This window comes from Daphnia pulex, chromosome 5 (genome assembly GCF_021134715.1).
Source record: "Daphnia pulex isolate KAP4 chromosome 5, ASM2113471v1".
NCBI classification, from domain to species: Eukaryota; Metazoa; Arthropoda; class Branchiopoda; order Diplostraca; family Daphniidae; genus Daphnia; species Daphnia pulex.
In genome coordinates, this window is record NC_060021.1 from 10251374 (window position 1) to 10274594 (window position 23221).

Genomic DNA, 23221 nt, shown 5'->3' on the forward strand with positions numbered 1-23221 from the left:
CCTGTTGTTTTCGCTTTTTCTGGGCCGTAATTGATGTGAATTCCAATCTGGCAACACTGGCTCTTATGTCAAACATTCCCTTCCTTCGTTTTGAGAAAAAAGAGAATCATGGCGGCGTCTGTTGTAAACCGACCGATCGTAGAAAAATTGCAACAGTAATTTAATTGTTATACTTTTCCCTGAAGCTTTACCATAATTTTAAAACTTTCCTATTTAGTCTTCTTCAAGACTCAACATACCGTGATGCAGTGGAAAACTCAGCCTCTTTTAATACGCGGATGGCTTTGGAAAAACGGATGAGGTTACCTTTCCTTGATGCACAAACTGGTAATTTGGATGTCTAATTTAATAGATTTATGGTTCACTGCTTTTCCCTATGTTCATTTTCAAGTTTAACTTATAAAATCATTTTTATGTTATTTCTGTTACCAGGAGTGGCACAAAATCACTGTCACCTATGGATGCAACCTCGTCACCGTATGCCTGGGCTCACTGCTGATCAAGTTTATACCTACCCTGCCAAACGTTGGCGAAAGAAAAGACGTTCATACTTGGTCACATATGCTCAGTCTCCCAAGAAGAAGGAAGTTCCACCTCCTCCAGAGGTGGAAATTGAAGTACCTGCTCCAGTAGAACCATTACTACTGAGTAGTGTTATTCAACCAATCAATGAAGACAGCAAAGACAGTACTTCTCATGCTGTACTCTCAAATAAAGATGAAGCTTCCAAGGTATTTTCTTTTATAATTTCATCAATTTTTCTGTAAATTGTATATGTATTTTGCCATAGGATGGCTGGTACTTTGATGAAATGCAACCTGAACCCGACGACTTTGAGGAACCAGACGCAGATTCAGATTTTGACTACGAAGAGAGCAACAAAAAGAAAAAGAAAAAAGCCATGGCGAAACAAACCCCAGCTAAGGTGGAATATGATGAACCGAAACAATCTTCGAGACGATTTCTTAATTAATAACAATTTGAATTTATAGACTCCCAGTACTCGTGGTAGAAAGAAACAGATTCCAATGAACTATGACGCAACAGACACGGAAAAGCCTTATTCGTGCGAAAGTGAGTCTTCTTCCGTATTCTCTCCTTTTATTTTTAGTTGGTAGTCCATCTTATAGAACCCTTGATATTAACTTCCCCCTCTGCTTTCTGTCTTTATGTTTCACCATCGTCAAGCTTGTGGTGCACGATACAAGACTCGCCCCGGTCTCACCTATCACTACACTCATTCGCACAAGAATTTGCTTGATGGAGGCGGTGATGACGAGGATTCAGGACCGGCCACTCCGACGGCCGGCTCCAGTGCAGGCTCCGGCATGGTTTCCACTCCCTCCACTCCACTTAATCCCATGCACGGACAGAGCATGATGTCCTCAAATGCTGAGACCCCATCAGGTTAGAATTGTAGAGACAGCCTCTGGTTTTTCCGACTCATTTATTTTTCCTTCTTGGTTTGGGGTTTTCCGTTTAGTATATTCATTTGTAGTAATAGTAGAAATATTAGGTACAGTGATAGTGCGTTTTAGGACAAGTCGCTAGGTGGCTGGACTGCTTCGTTTTTCTCTTTTGTAATTGGAAATTTGATTTACTAATTGGTTAGGGTTATACGATTGAAATTTCAGAAAAGGCTTTCATCGAAACAAAATTTATAAATGTAATAAAACGAAATGTTGAAATAATTTTTTTTCATTTTTCGCAAACCACTTTTATGTTGAAGGCAGTAATCTTTTTTAAGTGGAAATAATAATTTGACTTTTGTTTCCTCGACACACAGGACATGATTCATTTTATGTAACTGTTCATTACTGATTTCTTACAGGAAATTGCTCTTAAAGATTTCCGCTATCACAACCGGTATTTCATTACTGCCTTCTAAAAGCTTGTTTATTAGCTACTTTTGAAATTCGTAGTTAATGTTGATGCGTTTAATGATTTGGTATTTCAATTGTGGACTGACTTTCTGTTTTGCAACACCCCAAGTTGAGTAAAAATCCTCCCTTCATGTTGGCTTTGCTTATATCTCACGATGTGTGGTTTCCATTAATGCAGTTGTGACGGTTTGGCTTTTAAATGATATCAATTTTTAAAAATTCACGTTTCTTTAATTTCAAGGACGCAGCCGCAGTAGTCGAAACGGTCCAATGCCAACAACTCCCATGGGGTTACCGCCGAGCTCGCAGTCAGAGATGCCGAAACGGCCTATGCCTCCACATCCTCAAGTTCCTGTAAACACTCAGTTCAATACAATCAGTGGTAGTATTGCCGCCGGTGTAGCCCCACCAGCCGCCCCCACCGCCGCCGCCGCTGCTGCAGGTAAGAAAAAGAAATAAATACGAATCATTCAAAGAATTTGCTTGACGTCTTAATTGATGCAACCTTGTATAGGGAGCAATGTTTATACTGGACCCGTCGCCGCTCCTGCCGTACGTGAAATGGAAATGAAAGCTCGAGCTCCCCCTTCTCCTTATTGCGATTTTTGTTTAGGAGATGCCACTGAAAACAAGAAATCAGGCCACCCAGAGGAGCTTGTCTCGTGCGCCGACTGTGGACGTTCAGGTATGTTTGTCTTTTTTATTTGTTACCTCATTATTTTCCGCAAATATGAAGTCGATGACCTCAACGTTTGTACTGTTTTTAGGACACCCATCGTGCTTGCAGTTTACTGCCAACATGATTATCTCGGTCAAGCAGTACCGCTGGCAATGTATCGAGTGCAAATGCTGTAGTCTGTGTGGGAATTCGGACAACGATGTGAGTTTTTTTCGTTTTCATAATTATGATCGCAATTTTTATATTAGTTGATACACTTGATAGTTTATGTCGGACGTCTAAAAACAATCTGATCGATATAGCACAAGGAAATCATCTTCACTTGTTGTTGAATAGGTCGAGCACAAAGTATGGGTCATGATGGCCCAGAGGCGAAATTGTAGTTTAAGAATGTAAGCCTTTCATTAACCTTAAGTTATGGCGTGGTGAGTCTTGTGTCTGTCTGTGATTGCACCAGTTGCCATGCTGTCCGAAACCGTTACTTGTCGAACCGCATGCCGTTTCTGTAAACGATACAGTATTTAAATTTGTTTTTTTATAGGAACAGTTGCTCTTCTGCGATGATTGTGACCGTGGTTATCACATGTATTGCCTGAAACCACCTCTCTCGGAGCCACCAGAGGGATCTTGGAGTTGCCATTTATGTCTCGTTAGCTTTCATCGCAAATAAAATGAAAGCTAACTCTCATCCGTCTCACTCCGAAGAAAAGTGTTCTGCGTGTTAATTTTCTGAGTTTCGTCTTGGTCAACCTCATCGAAAATGCCCCTTTCGTGTCTGAAGACGGCGTCCGTTTGAAATGGATATTCATAGTTTCCATTTCTTTCGTTCTTCATTAAAACAGTGTATCATTTCATACGTTTCCGCTAGGATGATGGCACACACTTCTTACTACTTCTCGTTACGTGCGTTTCATGAAACTCCTCTTGGAATTCTCTTATTCCAGGAAGAAGAAAAAACGAAAAAACAAGACGGTTGTTTTGTATTTCATTTGATCTGCCTCTTTTTAGCCTCCAGCTGCAACTTCAAGCGATTTATTTGTTGCTGGGCCGAGCATTTGTCTATGAATGCATTTTAAAATACCGTTTGCTGCGTCGAAAATTCTGTCTTTTTGATAAGAGTTGTCTGTCATTTCTATCTCCTGGGAGTTGTCAATTTTGTCTCGCCAATTTCCAACACAAATACAATAAGCCTCACTTCGCCCCCTGGAGCAGCCGTTTTCTTCCCCTCTTTAAAGAAGACAGTTGGACCAGTAATAGACATAGACAACGTCTAGACGGAAAACATTTAACAATTACGGATTCTTGGAAGTTTAGAACCAACGAAATGGAATTCTTCCAACGACGTTCTAAAATTGAAACTTTCGATAAGGATGTTGTCTGTAACTGCATTAAGATCCGAACAAATCAGCTTAGTTTTCAAAAGAACTTTCATTTCTACAGCAATTCCTTGAGTAAATAAGCTTATAATAATAAAGATGACCTTCCTTGATATGTATGTCATTCAGCGGGCAATTCAAAAACCTTAGGCACCCGGAAGTTTTCCAACTCCTGGAGTCGTACTGTATGAAACATTCCATCAGTGGTAGTTAACTATTGTAATATCTACGTGGTTTCTAGAATTTTCGTCCCTCTATTCAACCTCAGGTTTGCTGGCCACAATACGGTAGTCTTATAACGAAACCTTGTGACTATCACGTGCAGTACCACAACTAACTAAGTCCACAAACTAGAAGCATTTTAAAGAATAGTTGCTGCTTTTATTTTGACTCAAAGTTAAACTTGATTGAACCATGAAAATCTGTCCTCTTAAGACCAACAAATTGTTTCAAGTAAAAATTAGTCATTGATTTTAATTTAATTTTAAAATTCCTTTATAACTTAAAAGTAAAGCGTCGACTGGCTTGGGGCATATTAGCGTACGTATGTATACTTGTATAGATTGACCGGAACACGGCCAGCATGAAGGCCATCATCACCTTGGAACGAAGCACCAGGCGATGGGAGCGTGGATGAAGTAACGGTTCTTTGACCTACTACTTGCTTACAAGGGGAAACGACGGGATTTTTGGAAAGATCATGAGACAGCAACGAAGAAACCGCACCCAGAAAGGTGGATTGTATGGATTTTACATTCACCTGCAAATATGTGTGATGCGAGTTATATAAAATTGTATTGAATTAGCATTTAAAAAATATAATTCTCACGAAAATCCAAGACTGAGAAATTGGGAAATTACTTGGAAGAACGAGTTTAATTTGATTAGTCGAATTCAGGTTAAACAATGACGTTTTTCTCTAGAAAGCTATGGATCGGGGGGAAAAAAAAGAAATTGATATCGCATCCTTCCTATCAATGCGCTCTGATTACCCATTTCTGACGGCTACCAAACACGTATTACGGATGAGAGACGAATACTCCCTTTTCCTTCTTCTTTTTCATGCTGGCCATGTTCCTTGTTGTGAGTGAAAAATCCGAGATTCACGCGGATGTCGAAACAAACTTTCTGTCAAATATAGCTCGATGACATTCTAGACCACAAAGGATGTTTGCTCCGATTCGGTTTTCTAGTTTTAAAAAGAATGTAGGTGTTGTCCGTTGACACACAATAATGAAATGTGAAATACTGAACTTTCAAAGGAAGTGTACCATCACGTTCCAGGTATAATGCTGTGACTATTTGATATAGGCGAGTGTGATATATTTGAATATTTCACAATCTAAATAAACTCTAGTATATACATGGAGCAGACTAAAAATTCTAATGATACCAAACCAAAAGTTAAAAAACAAATGAATATTTATTTAAATTTAAAAATTTCCTTAACATTAACAAATATAATTTTTTTTTTCTTAAATTTAGAAAGGAAGGTGCAGCTTGTGTTTTATTGCAATATTTCATGTATGATTTTTTAAAAATACTTTGGAATGGAACATTGCCCTTTAGCAACCCAAAAAAGAGATCTGGAAGTGCCGTGCTGTACAGTGGGGAGGGCATTGGCCAACCGAGGAAGAACCAAAACATAAGCTTGTTGTCAAATTTTTCAGTTGCTCGCGTGCAGGCACTCGACAAGGTCGCACTTGTTAGGTTCTCCCGTGTCTAAAGCTTGTTGTTGGCCAGTCGGCCCTTCGAAAAAAAAAAGACAAGTAAAAGATGGGGTCTGCCATTCGCTTCACCCTGTTTTTTGCCATTTTATATTTTAGTGTTGTTTTTATAAATGCCTCTGAAGATGTCGAGTTGAAGGACCCAACTTTGGTGGCAATTTCTACCTTCGCAGCAAACAGCATTTTGAAAGACGCAGAAACATTCGGTATTCAGAATACTTCGTCACTTCACAAGATTATGGATGCACATGTTGTGCCAGCTTCTAAACCTTCGGTAAATTAACAATTCATTTTCTTGATTTTTATAAAATGTGTCTGTATTTTTCATTCCTGTGCTATTTTTACTTTCTGCATTGCAGCCAACACAATATATGCTGACTATCGAACTTGGAAATAATTGTACCAATACAAATGACAATTGCACTGGAGGAAGGCACATTTGTGAAGTCAGTGTCCTTGATGCACCTTGGAATGAAAAGCGTGTTTTGGATGAAGATAAAACGAAATGTGCTGACAGAGAACCCAATACCCCTCCAGAGTTCATTGGTATTCTGTTAAATTTTTTTATTTGTTGTTTTACCTGAGATTACCTTTTTTGTTTTTAGATAGTACAACGATTGCCACTTCCCTTTTGCTGGAAGATGCAGCAACTAAAGCATTAGCTGAAAAAGCAGTGGTTCAGATGGGAGAACGAAGAGGAGGAAAACATACTTTGAAGCATATTGGCCATGCCAGGAAAGTTATGGTGAGATTCACATTTATTCTTATTGTTCTATTCTATATGTCATTAACTTAATTTTAAATCTTGTTAAACATAATAGATGGAAGAGTCCAATAGCAACTTGTACTATTTAACATTGTACATTTCGACAACCGACGAAAATATTGTAAATGAGGCATGTGAAGTCTCAATGGAAGAAGCACTATCTAATTCAGAACAGACTCTTCAGTCTCTTCGATGTTTTAACACCGGTGACAATGAAGGAGCTGACAAGTACGGTATCACACGTGTTCCGTCTGAGGAGCTGACTACAAGTTTGATTCGGCATGCCGTCCTTGCCTCGTTGGCTATTATTGATGCAGAATCACTTTCCGCATTTCAGTTCAAAGTTATTGGCTACTCGTTAGTTGATTCTCGTGTTTCAGTCGACAGTGGAACCAGAGATCTTGATTTAAAAATGGGCCTGGTACCTACTCTATGTCTTAAGCGTCCTGAAGAAGAAAATGAAGATGAATCGAAATCTTGTACCATCGACACAGAACGTGATCCATCAATGTGCACCATCACTCTCACACAATGGCCTTGGGTTCTTGATGGATATCTTTTCTCTGATTTTGACTGTGAACCAACCAGTTATGCAGTTATCGGAGAAGAACTAGAAGCTTACACGGACGAAGATGGATCAGCAGAAGAGGAAGGAGCTGAAGTGGAAGAAGTTAGCAGTAATGCTGTCCAGTCTGGCAACAGGTATTTGGATAAAACAATTACGTTGATAGACCGCATTAACATAAATATATTAAATGACTCAATTTTGCAGAAGAGAAAGCGTGGAAGAAGTCGAAGAAGGAGAAAATGAGGAAGAAGTTGAAGAAGAGGCTGCTGTTGCTCGAAGTGCTCCGTGCTTAGGTTGTCCAGCAAATATGGATGTTGACTCAATCCAGGTCAAAGAGTTGGCGAACTTTGCATTAAGTGCCCTTGAGGACGCTGCGAATTGCACTAAAGTTCAAAGCATTTTGCGCATCACGAAAGCCACTAGTCAAGTATGTGTTGATAAAGATTCGTCTAATAACTTTTTTAAAAAATGAAAATTTCCCTTGCAGGTTGTCAGTGGTACGTTGTACGTGTTGACGATCGAACTGGTGGACACAAATTGTATCCGAAGTGAGAACACTGATCGCTCCCAGTGTCCAGCTAATGAGTTGACCGAAGGAAATCACCGCCAATGTACTGTTGGAATTTGGGATCAGCCATGGCTCAATTCTAAACAAATTCGTGAACCACAGTGCTCATCGCATAATGTAACCATTGTCAGACGTTCCATCACAGACTCTAACGATGGTGTAAAAACCGCAAGAAGTCTTAGCCCACTTTCTCCTGACGATGAGGAAGTAAAAGATATTGCCGCATTCGCCCTTAATCGGCTCGATTCTTTCGATGATTCGAATTCCAAAAAGCGTTTTCTAGTAACCGTCGTCGAGGGAACTGCCAGTGTAAGGAATTTTTCATTTTATAAACTTTTTTTTTTAAACATTTATGTGGTAACAGAATACCTACATTTTTCTTTTCCCGTTGTCCAATAACAGACTGAAGGCAGGTCGAAAACCTTCAAGATGAAGATTCATGTTGCTTTAGCGGATTGTCCCGAAGGAGGCAGTGCAAACAACGAGGCTTGTCTGGCTAGTCTTTCAGGAAATCCCCAGCACTATCTGTGCGATATTCAAGTTCTGGTTCCACTGCGGGACAGTAGATTCGTGCAGCGGCGCTTGGTGAATTCGAGATGCTTCCCGATGAAACCCGCTCATGAAATGGGAAACAACGAAGAAAACAAAGACTTGGTCGGAGAAGGATCTGACTCGCTTAAACACTCACCTCACAGGAAAACGGCGATCGGCGCACAGGAGTCGGCTGATAAATCTAGCCCCTACATTCAGTCGGTGGCAGACTTCGCCACCAAAGCCATCAGTCAGAGGAGCAACGGAAACATTCTCAACCTTATCCGCGTTATCCGAGCCGATACACAGCTGGTAGCCGGCAAGAAAGTCACCTTGGACGTTGAGGTTGGAAAGCCCGTTTAAACGAACCTATATTATACATACCTATATATACATATACCTCTCTACGTGTCTAACCCTCCCCCTTCGACAATCATTTGACAAGTTCCTTTGAAAGGAAGATTGTGTTATGTTTGAATGACTGCCTCTAGTAGGTGACTGACTTGACTGATAACCGAACGTATTATTATGACGCGCTATTTATGAAAGATTAGTTCTACAGAGCATGCTATTGAAATGACAAATGATTAGAAATTGATGCGTTGAGATATTTTTTTTTCTTCCTCATTGAACGAAACGAAGAAATTAAGTTCGTTTTCTTGACTGACTATGAAGTCTTGGCTATCAATGATCAATGACTCTCAAGTCTTGGTAAATAACTCATACTTCCAATTCTTTCACTTGCTATTTTATTGACGCTCTGTAAACGAATAAACAACACTAAACACGATGACTGACGAACATGACATACCCCAATCCCACATTAGACTCCAATTTCGTAGTAAATAGTAGTATATACTAGTTTATACGTACTATTTATACGTATATACTAGTTTTATGATGTGACGAACGACTACGCTTGTTTTGTTATCAACGTGACCAATATATCAACGTAACCTCGTGTCTGATTTTTCGGGGTATTTAGGTCGGCTTCACCAACTGCAGCAAAGCCGAAGGCGCCGGGACCTTCTGCCAGCTTGATAGTTCCCAGGCGAATGTCATATGTCATGTTACTGTTTGGGATCGTGCATGGCTTAACGACCGTAAGGTTACCAACGTGACTTGCGACTCGCTATCTCTTTCATCTGCGAATCAAGAGGATGCTATTACCACAGAAATGCCGGCAGTTGGCCTGGATTCAGCGACATCTTCCATCGTCGGAGGTCACGGTCAGGTCGACACCATGTCAACTGAAATTGAAGCTTATTCTGACTTCGCATTGGCTGTCATTGAAGAGCAATCTAACGCAGACGAAAAACTTAAAGTGACCAAGATTCTTGCGTCGTCAGTGCAGATTGTCCAAGGGAAAAATATCCGATTATCGCTCGAAGTTGCCTCTACCAGTTGCAAGAAAGATCAACCCATTGGGGACAACTGCGCAATCGATGAAAGCAAAGGCTTCCAAGTTTGCAATATTCAAATCTGGGACCGAGCTTGGCTTCAAGAGAAACAGGTCACGGATTTAAATTGTCAACCGAAACGACAAAAATCCAATGACAGAACTCCTAAAAGCGAAGATTTTGATGAGAGTCCTTTTGCCGGCCATGTTCCACCTACCTTCCGACTCGGTGGCGACGTGGAATTCATCAACAAAGCCCCACGCCTTGGAGGAAGAAATACTCAAAGAAATGTGCCATTGGTGGGAGGATACTCCGCAGCCGATCCGACAGATCCAGCCATCTTGGAAATAGCTAATTTTGCAACTCAAGTTGCTAGCATTTCGCAAAGTACCGATGCCTCGAATTCTGCACCATTCACATTAGCCAAAATCCATTCGGCCAAAAAACAAGTGGTTGCTGGCATCAACTTTAAATTGGATCTGGAATTCACTCGACTTAATGAATCGCTGTTTTGCCGGGTCATTGTTTTAGAACAAAGCTGGTTGTCGGTACGGGAAGTAACCAACATGACCTGCTTTCCGCAGGGGTTCCCAGTCTCAAGCGCCACCCAGCGAAAAGGCAAAAACGCTCTCGGCGGTTATCGACCGGCTGCTGTTCACGAACCTGCCGTGAAGGATGCCGCAACATTCGCCGTGTCTGCCATGTCCGAGGCTTCCCCGAGTGCTCCGTTCGCCCTCATGAAAATTAAAAACGCTGCCAGACAGATAGCGAGTAAACAAGTCAACTACAAACTGACGATGCTGCTCTTGAAAGATAAAGCTACGCTCATCTGCAACGCAGTGGTTGCCGAGAAATCATCTAGCCAATTGGTTAGCTCTTCTTGCCGTGATAGCAAAAAGCGTCGCGGTCTTGACGGAGGTTACAGCCCATCTGACATCAACGATGCTTCCGTGAAAGAAATGGCAGACTTTGCTACCCAGGCCATCAGTCGATCTACAAACGCCGGAGCACTTTCTGTAGCGAAGATTATCTCAGCTGAAACTCAAGTCGTTTCGGGAAGAAATTACAAAATTACCTTGCAGGTACAGGGTGATGCTGGAGTTCAAACTTGCACTGTTGTTGTTTACGACCAAAGCTGGACAAATACGCGCAAGTTAACGTCTTTTAAATGTGAAGATCCTACTAAAAGTCGCGTGAGCCGTCAATTGCAGATCAGGCCACGACGCCCTGTACCTTTAAGTCCTCCCGTACGACCAAATAATTCCGAACTTTCGATCCAGCCACCGTCTCACTGCGTTGGTGGATACTGTCCGATTGATCCCAACGAAAAAGCTGTGAAAGAAATGGCCAACTTTGCCGCCATTTCACTAAGTCGTTCCATGAATTCTGTACCTTTAAAACTCGCCAAAATTCGTTTCGCTGAACGTCAAGTAGTTGCAGGATTTAATTATCGACTGGATTTGGAGTTTACTGAGCCTAGAGGCACCGTTCATTGCAAGGTTGTTGTTTTCGACCAGGCCTGGACATCAACTCGCGAACTTAGCCAGATGCAGTGTGAACTGGCAGCTCCGGCCATCCCATCTGCAACGAAAGAAGAAACTGTGACGGAAGCAGCCATCAAAACATCCGAACCGGGAACTGGCGAAACACTTGATTCGGCTCCGCAACTTGGAACTTACGTCAGTATCGACGTTTCCGATGAACAGGTCGGGGAACTAGCAGCATTCGCCACCACGATTCTGAGTCACGTAAGGAATGCTGGCGATTTGAGTCTTGTGAAAATCTCGTCCGCATCAAAACAGGTTTTGGATGGGCCAAATTACCAATTGGGTCTTCAAGTGAGTAGTGTTGATGGAACCAACTTGATGTGCGATGTAGTCGTTTACTCTCAGGGAAATGCTCGTCAACTCACATATTCCAGTTGTGCACCCTTGACTCGCCGTAAGCGCTCTTCCGATCGAATGACAGGGGGTGTTACCCCTATGGACCTCCACAGTCAGAAAATCAAAGAGGTAATTAATTGTAATGCTACAAAATAATAATAATGAATTTAAATTAATAATTTATTTCATTTTATTTCATTAGTTGTCAGATTTTGCTGTATCGGCCATTTCTCTTCGTTCTAACGAACCCAACGCTCCCAGTAAAGTTCGAGTTTTGAATGCATCTAAACAAGTCGTCTCTGGAATGATGTACACACTTCAGCTCGAGTTGAACTTTGTCGATTGCCAGCAAGATAGCGAAGCCTGCATTCGCCGTCAGATCTGCAACGTCTCCATCTGGGAACAACCTTGGCTGAAGAAGCGAGAAATGACCAAACTGACATGCAAAGATCAGATTACCAAAACAGCAAATGTTTTTCAGTCATCCCTTTCACGGCGCCATTTGCTAGGTGGAATCACTCCGGCTGATCCTTCGTCTGAAGAAATTAAAGCCCATGCCGCGTTTGCTCTTCAAGCCATCCAGGCTCAATCGAATTCAAGAAATTTGTTGAATATCGTGCGCATTAAAAACGCAGGAACTCAAACTGTAGCAGGGAAGAAAATCTACCTCACACTTGAGATTGGACAAACGAAATGCCCCGCTAATGAAACCAGTCAGTCATGTTCATTCGACGACAAGGCTGATCGTCAACTTTGCAAAATTGAAATCTGGACACGACCGTGGCTGAATGAACGCACAGTGACAAGTCTGAAGTGCGCAGTACTGGGAATCAATAAAAAATGCACCTCTAAAATGTGCAAACGTTCCAAGCGATCTGTCGATAATGACATATCTCCGCATTCCCATCACCACCACAACCACCAACACCATAAAAAGAATTTAAAGAAAACTCGGCGATTGAAACACATGACGGCATTTCGCAGTTATGCAAAACAATTCAATAAAGTTTACAAGACATGGGATGAATTTGAACGTCGTTACAAAATCTACAGGTATTAAATTTTAGAATTATTTTTTATAACTAAGTTTCCTAGTATTTTGATTGAAATTCAAGGGCTAACCAAGAAAAAATCCAATTACTGAACCGATACGAGATGGGTACAGCTGTCTATGGAGACACCCCGTTTTCAGACTGGAGCGCAGCCGAATACAAGGCACACTTGGCCGGATTTAATCCGTCGCTTCGACAGTCAAATGCTCGCCTTCGTCAAGCTGCCATACCAGAGATAAATCTTCCAGACGAATTTGATTGGCGGAATCATAGCGTAGTTACGCCAGTTAAGGATCAGGGATCGTGTGGCTCCTGTTGGGCGTTTTCTGTTACTGGAAACGTAAGTTAAAATTCCGGCATATTTTCTAAACGCAGTAGTTATTTCACTCTGTTCATAGGTTGAAGGAATTTATGCTGTTCGAAACGGAGATCTTGTTTCGTTGAGCGAACAAGAGTTGGTAGATTGCGACAAACTTGACAGTGGGTGCAACGGAGGCTTACCCGAAAATGCATACAAAGCTATACATGATATCGGTGGATTGGAAACAGAATCAGATTATCCATATAATGGGCATGAAAACAAATGCCAATTTAACTCAAATATAACCCGAGTGCAGGTTAGTTTAAAACTTTTTAACACGCTTGACAAAATGACTTCCTAACATTTGTTTCTTTGTGATTAGGTCACAGGAGGTGTTGAAATTTCGACCAATGAAACAGAAATGGCGCAATGGCTCATTCAAAATGGACCTATTTCGATCGGTATCAACGCAAATGCTATGCAATACTATCGAGGTAACACATTTTGGCTCTTCTACATTGCTTAGACCATATTTAATCATCTATCCAATCTTTTTAGGTGGTGTTAGTCACCCATGGAAAGTTTTATGTAGACCTGGAGGAATCGACCATGGCGTACTAATTGTTGGTTACGGAGTCTCACAGTACCCAAAATTTAACAAAACTCTTCCATACTGGATTGTTAAGAATAGTTGGGGAACTCGTTGGGGTGAGCAAGGATACTATAGAGTTTTCCGAGGAGATGGTACGTGCGGATTGAACCAGATGTGTACATCTGCTACTCTCGACTGAAGGGAAACTGAAGGCTCATAAACTTAAATGAATCTCTTCCCCTATGTTGTCGTGCCGTATGTCAAACTTTAATCTATTTTATTCGCTTGCGTTTTATTTTATTTTTTTATTCTTTATTTAAATGTCGCTCGGGATTCAGCCAGCGCTGAAAGGGAATGAAACATACGATTGAATTTTGGGGCAAGGATACAAGAGTTTTAGAAAGTTATATATGTATGTATGAATTCAGATATAATCCCAAATAAATGAACGTGTAATCATCTTCTGTGAATTTTCAAAGATATTGCTTCGCGAGACAGCGTAGAAACTGAGCTTTTCTTTGAGCTGCCGCTTCGCGCAGAATCTCTTCGTTGTTATTTGCATTGAGTTCAAGCATACCGATAGCTTTCAACTACAAAGTAAAATCAATCATAAAAATACCACGCGAAAAATGTATGCATTATGTTACTTACTGCCACCGTTTTTCGCTGGGTTTCGCCTCTCTTGTGGTGTAGTTGAATTATGAATTCCAGCAGAGTTACGTCCCAAATGAATGGGTACAGGGAGTCCATGGCATCGTTACATCCACGTTCTTGCAAGCAGCGAAAGGCAGTAGCGTAGTCTATTTCTTCCAGCAACTGACAAAGAAGGGCAGACTGGAAAAAAGAGTGAAAATATTAAAATTTTATCATTGAATATTACACAGGATCGCATAAGTACCTGTGTGAAACACGAAGCCGAATGCGAACACTTGATCATTCTACGGATAGTAGCTTCATCCAGAACCTGTTTTGGAACGACTTGATGAAAGTAATCGCTTGCGAGTGAGGATGCTGTCATATAACAGCTCATTGCAGCCGAGTGAAATCCTTGGGCAAAATGTAGATCACCTTGTAGCTTTAGCCAAGCTGTATTAAGTGGGTATAAAGATAGGGCTCTCTCTAGTAGCTGGCTGAGAATTTCCCCGATGCCCGGCAAATAGTAACTGTTGGTGTTACTGAGTACAGCTGGCCAAAGCGATGAAAGATCAGCATTGATCTCTAAATTTGCCTCGTCCTGTACAACGTTGTGTAGGCGCACGAACAAAGAAAGTATGATGCTCAGCGACTGTGGTTCGTAAAGAAGTTGGCAGAATTTGGATAGGGCAGCTCGATTGACCATCGGTACGTTAGCATTGGGAGAATCTCGAGACGAACTTGCACCTTGTTGCAAAGCACCGGCAGCAGTACGTTTTAAAGAGGAGCCTCCTCCTTGGGAGGCGATCGTTCCACTGTTGGATGAGGCCGGATTAAACGCCGGAATAATCAGCTCCCACAAAGACTTTGAATTTTTACGCGTAGGTCGTTCACGGTCCCGTTGTAAGTCGTAACAGACGGCTGCCAAACTTGATGCCAGTTCAACATTCAGGTTAAGATTCCAGCGAACGTCAAGCCCTAACAGGAATTCCCATTCACAGGCTGCAAGCAACAATGCTACACAGTAGTCGACTACTTCAGAACGTGGAAATATAGTTTCACCCCGCTGCAAAGCTCCGAGACATCCGCGGCACTGGGTGGTTAGCTCCACAAAACGACCTATGTTAAATGTAAAGAAACTTTAATATTCCGTTCTAGAGGAAACAAAACCCAGAATTTATGGCACTCAACTGGAACTGCTAGAAATGGGCCATTCATGAAGAAACTGCAGCACGTCCACCAAGAGAATTTCCCATTCACAAAGCTTAAAAAGTTTGCCACCTGCTTGAGTATTCGTTAATTGTTTAGTTCGGCCACGTTCCTCAACTGCTTTCAGCATTTCCACAGCACCAGCAAAATCCTATTTTTTATTAATATTTAATTTTGGGGCTATTGATAAATTCGCTATGGATTTTACTTGTAAGCTAAGAAGCTCTCGATATTTCGCTAAAAGAATGTAGGACCAGTCTTGTAGCATCCCTTTCGGCAAATTCATGACAGCACTTTGAAACGGAATTGGTATCTCCCACTGAAAGTATAAATAAATGAAAAATACTCATAAAACGCCCCGAAATAAGGAAAATTGATCATCAATAGGAATGAAACAGAATAGACAGTCTTACTTTTTTGTAGAGAGTCCACAACGGTCGATTTGGCCAACCGTGAGATAACCGGTCCAGTAAAGTTTGGATCTCAGAAGTGTGGTAGGATTCAATCAGCTGTTGGATTAGTTCTCCACACTCAATTTGAGGTAATACTAGTTTTAAATCAATTTAGATGTTACTTAAAAGTTTGAAAACAAGAAGAACACCAAGAAAATCTTACATGAATGAGGAAAATCTGGACTGAAAGGCAAGTGATCTACAGTGGGTTCTACTTTGTCGGATTCTCCATGCAAAATTTCTTTCAGCGAACTGTTGAGCAATAGAGAATTTTTGATATTATCTCCGCCAATTATGAGAACCTTTAGCAGAAGTCCTTTGATTTTGTTCTTGTCCTGTTTGTTGCCAATTTGATGAACTTGTTCTAATGCCTAGAAAGTAACATAGATATTAAATGGACTTTTAAAATATATTTGAACTAATTATACCGATATGAGATATTGAAATCCACTTCCACCCTCATCACTCAGTAACTTGAAATAAGTCTGCGGTATATGGTGATCCGCTAGCGTCCTTCGAACTACGTTCAAAGTTTGGACTTTGAAAACAAGATCTTTTGCGATGGTAAACTTGCCGCTAGCAGCCGCACTTAGTAAATCCAATTCAGCCATCCCTCGGTAATGTATAGGAACTTCACGACGAATATTATCCTCTTGTAAAACGTTGAGAAAGCCAACATAATGATTTTTAATAGACTCGTGCATCTTTTCTGTTAACGATTTTTCTCCTTCAACTTCTTGAATTTGACAAGCGGAAAGGAAGCCTTTCAAATATGGTGCCGAAATACTGCAGTATTCCATTTTTCGTGACTGGCAATCAGTGAACAATTTCCCGACAACTTGTAAGTGGCGTTTGGCTGCCGAATACTGATTTGCAAACATAAACCACACAGCCAAATCACATCGCAACTGAAGCTCAAACTCTTCTATTGAAATACTGTAACCCTCTTGCCATCTGTGTTCACTCGCATTCGTTGAGGTTTCGGTTAAGCTAAAATTTAAAGAATTAATGATTACGTTAAGAAATAAATGCTTAAGATATTTACCTCACGAAGGTGTTGATGGTGGGCATAATCATTTTCTGTCCATTTAATTCCTTGAGAATGTTCTCTAAAATGATAACAGAATCAATGGCTTGTAACTTGAGAGAGTTCAGCATAGCCTCAGTAATGTGAGGTGGAACAAAAGTTGGACCCTGCCCACCTGGCCTAAGGAAAGTTCAAGAGGAAACATAATTACACAAGTCATGAAGCTAATAAAAAATACTTACATTGGTATGTGCAAAACTTTGTTTGGTTTTGTAATAATCTGGATTGATTTAAGTGCCCACAAAACCCATCTGTGATAAGTGGAAATGGCAAATATTGTGTGAGGGCTTGCCTCTCTAAAATCCAAGGAGATGTGTGATTTTATATCAACTTTCCCATTTTCGGAGAAGAACAAAAGATCTTGGTATAGCAACTGCTGTAGTGTCAAGGGAACACTTAAGAAGAAAAATTATCAAAAGAAATTAGTTTTAGCATTTTTGGATATAATGCAATCAATATTGATACCGATTCTCTAGCAACTGAAAGTTCCACTTCAAATGAGCTGCACATTTCAGTGCTAAAATCTTTAAAGCCAAGCTTTTCCTTGTTTTTGGTTCACTGCCACTGGATGCTTCTGTAGCTTCAACATCAATAACTTTACTGCCATTTTTTTCTGATATATTCAAGTTATGAGAATTCACCAAGAACTCTATTATCAACTCTGTTGCTTGGGCATCTAATTAAAGAATTGTGATAATTAAACATTTACAATTTAATTCTTTAGAAGATGAGAGAAGTTACCTGAATTTTCACGCAAAAGCTGTTTTTCCAACAACGAAGAATCTAACAAATATTCGAACCATAATATGGTGCCTTCTGGATCTGCGACAGGTCGTGGGCCAACCTCCATATTCTAACAAACAAACAACGTACCCTTCCGTTAGAATTTCAATAAAGGAAATTGATGACAACACTTGAAAGAGAATTTCTTAACCCCTACCGAATAAGTCAGAAAACGTTAATATGAATATGAATAAACAAACACACCGACACCCCTGAAAGTTGTTTGAATTCAGCAGACGACTAGCTAAAATCCTTACTTATTTTAATATGAGCGTACGACGCGCCATCATACGTCAGTCGATCGTATTATTTCGTTACGTTGGCGGGAAGAGGAAGGAATGTTTTCAGTTTTCAGTTTTCACGACATATTTATTTCTCCGAGACAGAACTCGTTTTACAGAATACTTCGTACACGTAAAGACATAAAAAAGGTTGTCAAATAGAAGCTAACAACGCGACATTTTACGTTAACGATAAGTTATAAGTTTGGTATCAGAATCTTCAAACTCGAAAAGTAATTTCCAATTTTTACGACGCGCGATTTTGTGCCAATCATAAACTTGTTTTTTGGTTACTTTTTTACAACAATAGAAGCTTATTTCTTCAAGAGATTTGTCATTTATCACTAGCTCATCTAAACAAAAAATGAAATCAGTGATCTCGACCATCCTACCTCTCTGCCCTTCTAGCGCAATGTCTCCTTTCTTTTCATTAGCCTTTTTGTTTTCCTCCTTCGACGTCTTCTCTCCGATTTCCCCGAAAAGGTAAACGTCGCTTCCGAGTTTGCATGTCATGATGTCAAGCGAACGGAAGTTCAGGTGGCCAGGGTTACATACACTGATGCACATGTATACGTAATAAAGAGAGACAAGTCACGCAACTCTATCTTTTTATTTATTAAAATGATACCGGCTATATGACGTAACTAGTAGCTACCAGCTGGCTAAACTGTTTACATTGTACATCAAGAGCTTATGAAGCTCGGTTGCTAGATGGCACCGGCGTTTCCCCCTTTTAGGCCTACTCCTCCTAAAAATAAATCTTGGAACATCTCCTTAATTAATTAATTAATTTACGTAGTTCGAATCAGTGTCGAAATTTCTGCCAAATGAATATTTTTCATTTGCTTTTCCTTAAAATATCCCACACCGAGACAAGCTTTTATTACACGGCCAGATCCGTAGTCCCGGCCCTCTATGTTAAAGTAATCCTTGCCACCTTGCCAAAGTACTTCGTAGTCTGTGCAGGTCTGTGGCAGAGCTCTCATCTTCTTGCCTCGATAAATATTCACTTTGCGTTTGGACTTGACTTCGAAAGCTACCAAAATTCGCCATGGTAACAGATATTTTTTCTTAAGTCTTTATCTTAGAAAATAAATTACTGTCTTGAATGAAATTTTCTCCTCGAATATCTAGAAACATAATAAAATGAAATATCTCGCCGGCTTAAGAATTCGTTAAGCTTGAGAAAAACGTGTATTCGTTGTTCATTGATTTCATGAGTTTATTAATTTTCTTCCATAAAATTAGGCTGAACCTATTCGTGTTGTAGTTACTGGAGCTGCTGGTCAGATTGCCTATTCTCTCCTCTACCAACTAGCAAAAGGAGATGTCTTTGGTGAAAAGCAGCCATTGTCCTTGCATCTCCTTGATATTGAACCAATGATGGGAGTTCTAAATGGTTTGCTTGTGTGAAAAGACTTAAAAAGTCTAACATTAAAATAATGTTTTGGTGAATTTTAAATGGTAGGAGTTGTCATGGAATTGCAGGATTGTGCATTGCCATTGTTGCGAGAAGTTATCCCAACAGCTGATCCTGCAGTTGGTTTCAAGGATGTAGATGCTGCATTCTTGGTAGGTGCTATGCCACGTAAAGAGGGTATGGAGCGCAAGGACCTACTTGCTGCAAATGTCAAAATTTTCAAAGCCCAGGTATGTTTGAAATCTATAAAAAATAAATTTTTCTGTTACAAAAATGGTTGTGAATATCAGGGTCAAGCTTTGGATCAGCATGCAAAGAAGACTGTAAAGGTATTGGTTGTTGGTAATCCTGCCAATACCAACTCACTGATCTGCTCAAAATACGCTCCATCAATTCCTCCTGCTAACTTCAGTGCTATGACAAGACTTGATCAGAATCGTGCCCAAGCCCAGGTAATGAAAATGTTAAATATACCAAGTGATCACTTATGTGAAAATATCCTATATTTTTCCAAGATTGCGAATCGCCTAGGAGTACCAGTTAACAATGTGAACAAAGTAACTATCTGGGGAAATCACTCTTCAACACAGTTTCCGGATGTTGCTAATGCCACTGTTGTCACCGCAAATGGAGAAACAAAATCTGTTGCCGATGCGATTAATGATCAAGCATGGTTGAATGGTGATTTCATTTCAGTAAGCGTGTTTTCACTTTCTTTACTTTTTAAAACTTTTTACTTTAAACATACCCCTGTCTGATCGTTTAATTTTTATTAGACGGTACAAAAACGCGGAGCTGCAGTAATCGCCGCTCGCAAACTTTCTTCGGCCATGTCTGCTGCCAAGGCCGCGGCCGACCACATGAAGGATTGGTGGAATGGAAGTCCCGAGGTTAGCTTAAGATAAGTTTTTATTCGCGTCATCCTTAACTAGCCTGCATAATTTTCCACAGGGATCTTGGGTATCGATGGCTGTGTTTTCGGATGGATCATACAATACTCCTGCTGGAGTTATGTATTCGTTTCCAGGTAAAACTTTATAAATCAAGGCTATAATTATATTGTTTTTCATATTTTGTTGTAATTATAGTTCGCTGCAGTAAAGGCCAGTGGAAAATTGTTCAGGTAAACTATTTCAAAAGGTCCTCTAGTTATTTTGTTTCGTTTTAACCCGTATTTGGAATTTCGCAGGGACTTAACCTTGACGAATTTGCTCGGGGCAAATTGGATTTGACTAGCAAAGAGCTTCTTGAAGAACGCGATGAAGCTTTGGCTGTGTGTCAAGATTGACTAGACGGGGATAAGCCAGCGGAGGTCTCTCAGTTGGCTCGACTTTAAGGGCTGAGAATTGGTGTAGTGCTTTTCTATATTTGGAGCCTCCTAAATTCGATGTGATTAATAGTAAGCCCAAGAAGAAGAAAACAGTAATGTAGTATTGTTTTATTCGTTGAAATATCTATCTACGTTTATGGTTTAATACATGTGGTTTAGTGGTTCGATCTTTATAGTTGATTTAGTATGTTAAGGAAAATGTTCGTTATTTATTATTTGCGAAAAATGAAGGAAAATTTTAATATTAAAAGTTAAAGCTGTTAATGGACATTTTTGTACACTTGAAAAATTTATAAGCTTCACATCATTCAAATCCGATTTAATGTTAGTAATGGGAAAGGTGAGATCGGAAGGAACCGATAGGCAAACGTGGACTGAGGATAGGTAAAACTTGTCGGATAGACGGATACTTGATTAATGATTATCACAGCTTATGTTAATACTTCTAAGTCACAATCTATATAATTTTGGTTTTTGAAAATCATGGCGTCCTAGAAACAAAATCTTTGAATTGCGATAAAATATTCTGAAAATTTTGAAAATTGAATCAGTCTGTATGATAATCTTATTAAAACCAAATAGATTCAAAATGAACACACTATTATTATTTTAAAGTTACAAGGACAAGATGTGACCTTCGCGAGTTTTTCAACATCAATGGAATGAGCGCTTTGTCTTTATTTTATCTTCCCCTGCCCATTTTTTAAATTTTAAGACAAGAACTTTGACGCAGACAAAATAACCCCTTGATACGTCGCAAACTCATGGCTTGCACGAAATGAATTTCTCTCAACGTGGTCCTGTTTAAGGAATCTTGGCTCGTCGGGAAAACTATCAAAAATACAACTTGAGTCAGTTATTACTTAATGACCACGCATGCTTAATATTCACAGAAATTCATTCCTATCAAGGTTTTTTTAACTCGTTAAAAGGCTTAACAATTTCTAGAAAATAATGGGTCAGAATAAAGCATTTAAACAATGCAGCAGTAACAATCCATTTGTGTTGGTGGGGGAAATCAAACTTAAATTTGAATATTACCAATTATTTGATAAGCTCATATTCATATATCGTCATATTCATATCGAACGACCTTGTAGACAGACACCCTCCAAACGTGGATAAGGTCGAACGCCTATTAGCGAGTATATTTTTTATGTAACAGCCTTGAACTTGCGCCGGTGTCAGTTCACCCCAATGAGACATTTTCTTAAAATCTGTCTGCAGAGTAATGAAATCAGTTTTTTAAAGGTGGTCTAGAAGTAGGGTGATTTTTCTAATGTGCTCTGTTCACAGTCAACACTCCAGGATAGTTTAACTTAGCATTTTGTTCGGCATGGTGTCATTCACGCAAGTGATAAAACTACCTGACCAGAGCCGCTACATTTTGCAAAGGCAGGATCAAAATTTTCTGTTATTTCATCATTCCTGTACGAAAAAAGAAAACGACTGCGACATCGAATACTGGAAGGTTGTTCGTTTTTCTTCATAAGTTGTTATTATTCACGATTTTATTTATTTTCAATATTAAACTATTTTATTTCTATATTATTTTATTTTATTTTATTTTATTTTTTTTTTACTTTTTTTTACTAGTGCGCTGTTCGTTTCTGTAGTGTTAGAATCTGCAGTCGTGGTACTTCTTTCCAGTTGCTATCGGAACTTGAAAATCACCATCACAATTCGAACAGCGTCTCGTCTACTACCATAGCATTCCTCCTTGAAAGTCAGTCCTTTGTCGAAAAAACCCTCTACCCAAGTAAAATGCGATCACGTCCGATTTCCACGCCTATTCGCGACACATCATTATCGCTTCCAATAGAGGTTGAAAGTACGAATCATAACGGATCCGTTCTCAAACAGTTGCTACTAACAAGTAATTATTTAAAACTTTTGCCTTTATTTTGTGTTGATTTTAGTAATATTATGATATTAATTTAAAAAATTTTCCCGTTCTCCATGATTCGCCCATGAATTTTTTGAAATTATTAATATTTTTAATTATTTGATAAGGCAATGAAGACGTCATCAGATCATCCAAAAAAACTGTATCGAAGCAAAGTTCAATAATGAGCCGAACACCCTCATCGGTACAACAATCATCACCCGTTCAGCTAACGAACAAACGCAAACAAACAACAGAACCTCGTCGGCTTGCCGAATCCAACGTCCACGTTGCACGCCCGACAACCCCGAAGTGCGTGCGAGATTCAGATTACTGGAGCCCTCCTGTCCTCACACCTCCACCTGATGGAAGAGCCTATTCACCTCCGTCAACTCCAGTGGCACACATTGAACCTTATGTTGAGCCTCAAGTGATGTACAATCCTTACTTCTTATGGCAACTTTATTCCTATAAGCAATCTTGCAGTAACAGTTTCAAATCATTCTCTCACAATTATTGATTCAGGATAGTTGTTGTCATGGCTAACGATTTATTTGTTAACAGGCGTGTTTAAAGAACAAGTAACTTATTGCTGGTAAATTATGTTGCTGTAATAATATTTGATTGAATTTACAATTTAACCATACACACATAGATTTAGCCGTCAGTTGTTGTGTTTTATTTTCTAACATTATTTACCATATTTTCTACAGCTTCTTTTTTAGTTCAGAGTTAATTCTTAATTCATATTCCTGAAAATTACCGCTTTCAAATTTCGTTTTTGACGTAGCTACAATTTTTGTCGCTAGATGACC

At 39.9% G+C, this 23221-nt stretch overlaps 5 protein-coding genes and 1 long non-coding RNA gene across 9 annotated transcripts; 4 read left to right on the forward strand and 2 right to left on the reverse strand.

Annotated features, from left to right (window-relative positions):
* The first annotated feature begins 5 nt into the window (after positions 1–5).
* Positions 6–3770, forward strand: LOC124194524 (zinc finger protein ubi-d4-like). Of its 4 annotated transcripts, none has more exons than XM_046588753.1 (10): positions 6–155; positions 218–327; positions 433–731; positions 791–925; positions 993–1074; positions 1189–1407; positions 2125–2325; positions 2398–2568; positions 2651–2763; positions 3104–3770. In XM_046588753.1, exons 1-10 carry the CDS (start codon positions 109–111, stop codon positions 3230–3232), a joined length of 1506 nt encoding a protein of 501 aa, XP_046444709.1. In that variant the 5' UTR covers positions 6–108; the 3' UTR covers positions 3233–3770. The 4 variants fall into 4 exon arrangements, with proteins under 4 accessions (XP_046444709.1, XP_046444710.1, XP_046444711.1 ...); XM_046588754.1 differs by having other exon boundaries at positions 3110–3770; XM_046588755.1 differs by lacking the exon at positions 1189–1407.
* Positions 3771–4663: 893 nt separating this feature from the next.
* On the reverse strand, positions 4664–5359 carry LOC124194526. Its single transcript, XR_006874890.1, has 2 exons — positions 4800–5359; positions 4664–4698 (listed from the first exon to the last, which is right to left on the reverse strand). It is a non-coding gene; the product is annotated as an uncharacterized LOC124194526 (long non-coding RNA).
* A 188-nt stretch (positions 5360–5547) lies between these two features.
* Positions 5548–13787, forward strand: LOC124194522. Its single transcript, XM_046588750.1, has 13 exons — positions 5548–5939; positions 6025–6211; positions 6271–6410; positions 6487–7133; positions 7204–7426; positions 7487–7876; positions 7970–8443; positions 9084–11510; positions 11584–12434; positions 12497–12773; positions 12832–13050; positions 13117–13228; positions 13293–13787. Exons 1-13 carry the CDS (start codon positions 5715–5717, stop codon positions 13523–13525), a joined length of 6405 nt encoding a protein of 2134 aa, XP_046444706.1. The 5' UTR covers positions 5548–5714; the 3' UTR covers positions 13526–13787.
* LOC124194523 (integrator complex subunit 8-like) lies at positions 13576–17754 on the reverse strand. The gene is made up of 13 exons (XM_046588752.1): positions 17648–17754; positions 17449–17560; positions 17173–17383; positions 16890–17102; positions 16666–16827; positions 16049–16610; positions 15784–15991; positions 15582–15715; positions 15377–15487; positions 15151–15319; positions 14225–15078; positions 13978–14160; positions 13576–13916 (listed from the first exon to the last, which is right to left on the reverse strand). The coding sequence occupies exons 2-13, from the start codon at positions 17555–17557 to the stop codon at positions 13800–13802; spliced, it is 3033 nt and encodes a 1010-aa protein (XP_046444708.1). The 5' UTR covers positions 17558–17560; positions 17648–17754; the 3' UTR covers positions 13576–13799.
* An 829-nt stretch (positions 17755–18583) lies between these two features.
* Positions 18584–20686, forward strand: LOC124194527 (malate dehydrogenase, cytoplasmic-like). Its single transcript, XM_046588760.1, has 9 exons — positions 18584–18825; positions 19020–19170; positions 19240–19421; positions 19482–19643; positions 19707–19886; positions 19968–20081; positions 20143–20218; positions 20280–20314; positions 20381–20686. The coding sequence occupies exons 1-9, from the start codon at positions 18823–18825 to the stop codon at positions 20477–20479; spliced, it is 1002 nt and encodes a 333-aa protein (XP_046444716.1). The 5' UTR covers positions 18584–18822; the 3' UTR covers positions 20480–20686.
* A 1069-nt stretch (positions 20687–21755) lies between these two features.
* LOC124194533 lies at positions 21756–23073 on the forward strand. Its single transcript, XM_046588770.1, has 3 exons — positions 21756–21992; positions 22118–22397; positions 22535–23073. Exons 1-3 carry the CDS (start codon positions 21858–21860, stop codon positions 22924–22926), a joined length of 807 nt encoding a protein of 268 aa, XP_046444726.1. The 5' UTR covers positions 21756–21857; the 3' UTR covers positions 22927–23073.
* The last annotated feature ends 148 nt before the right edge of the window (positions 23074–23221 follow it).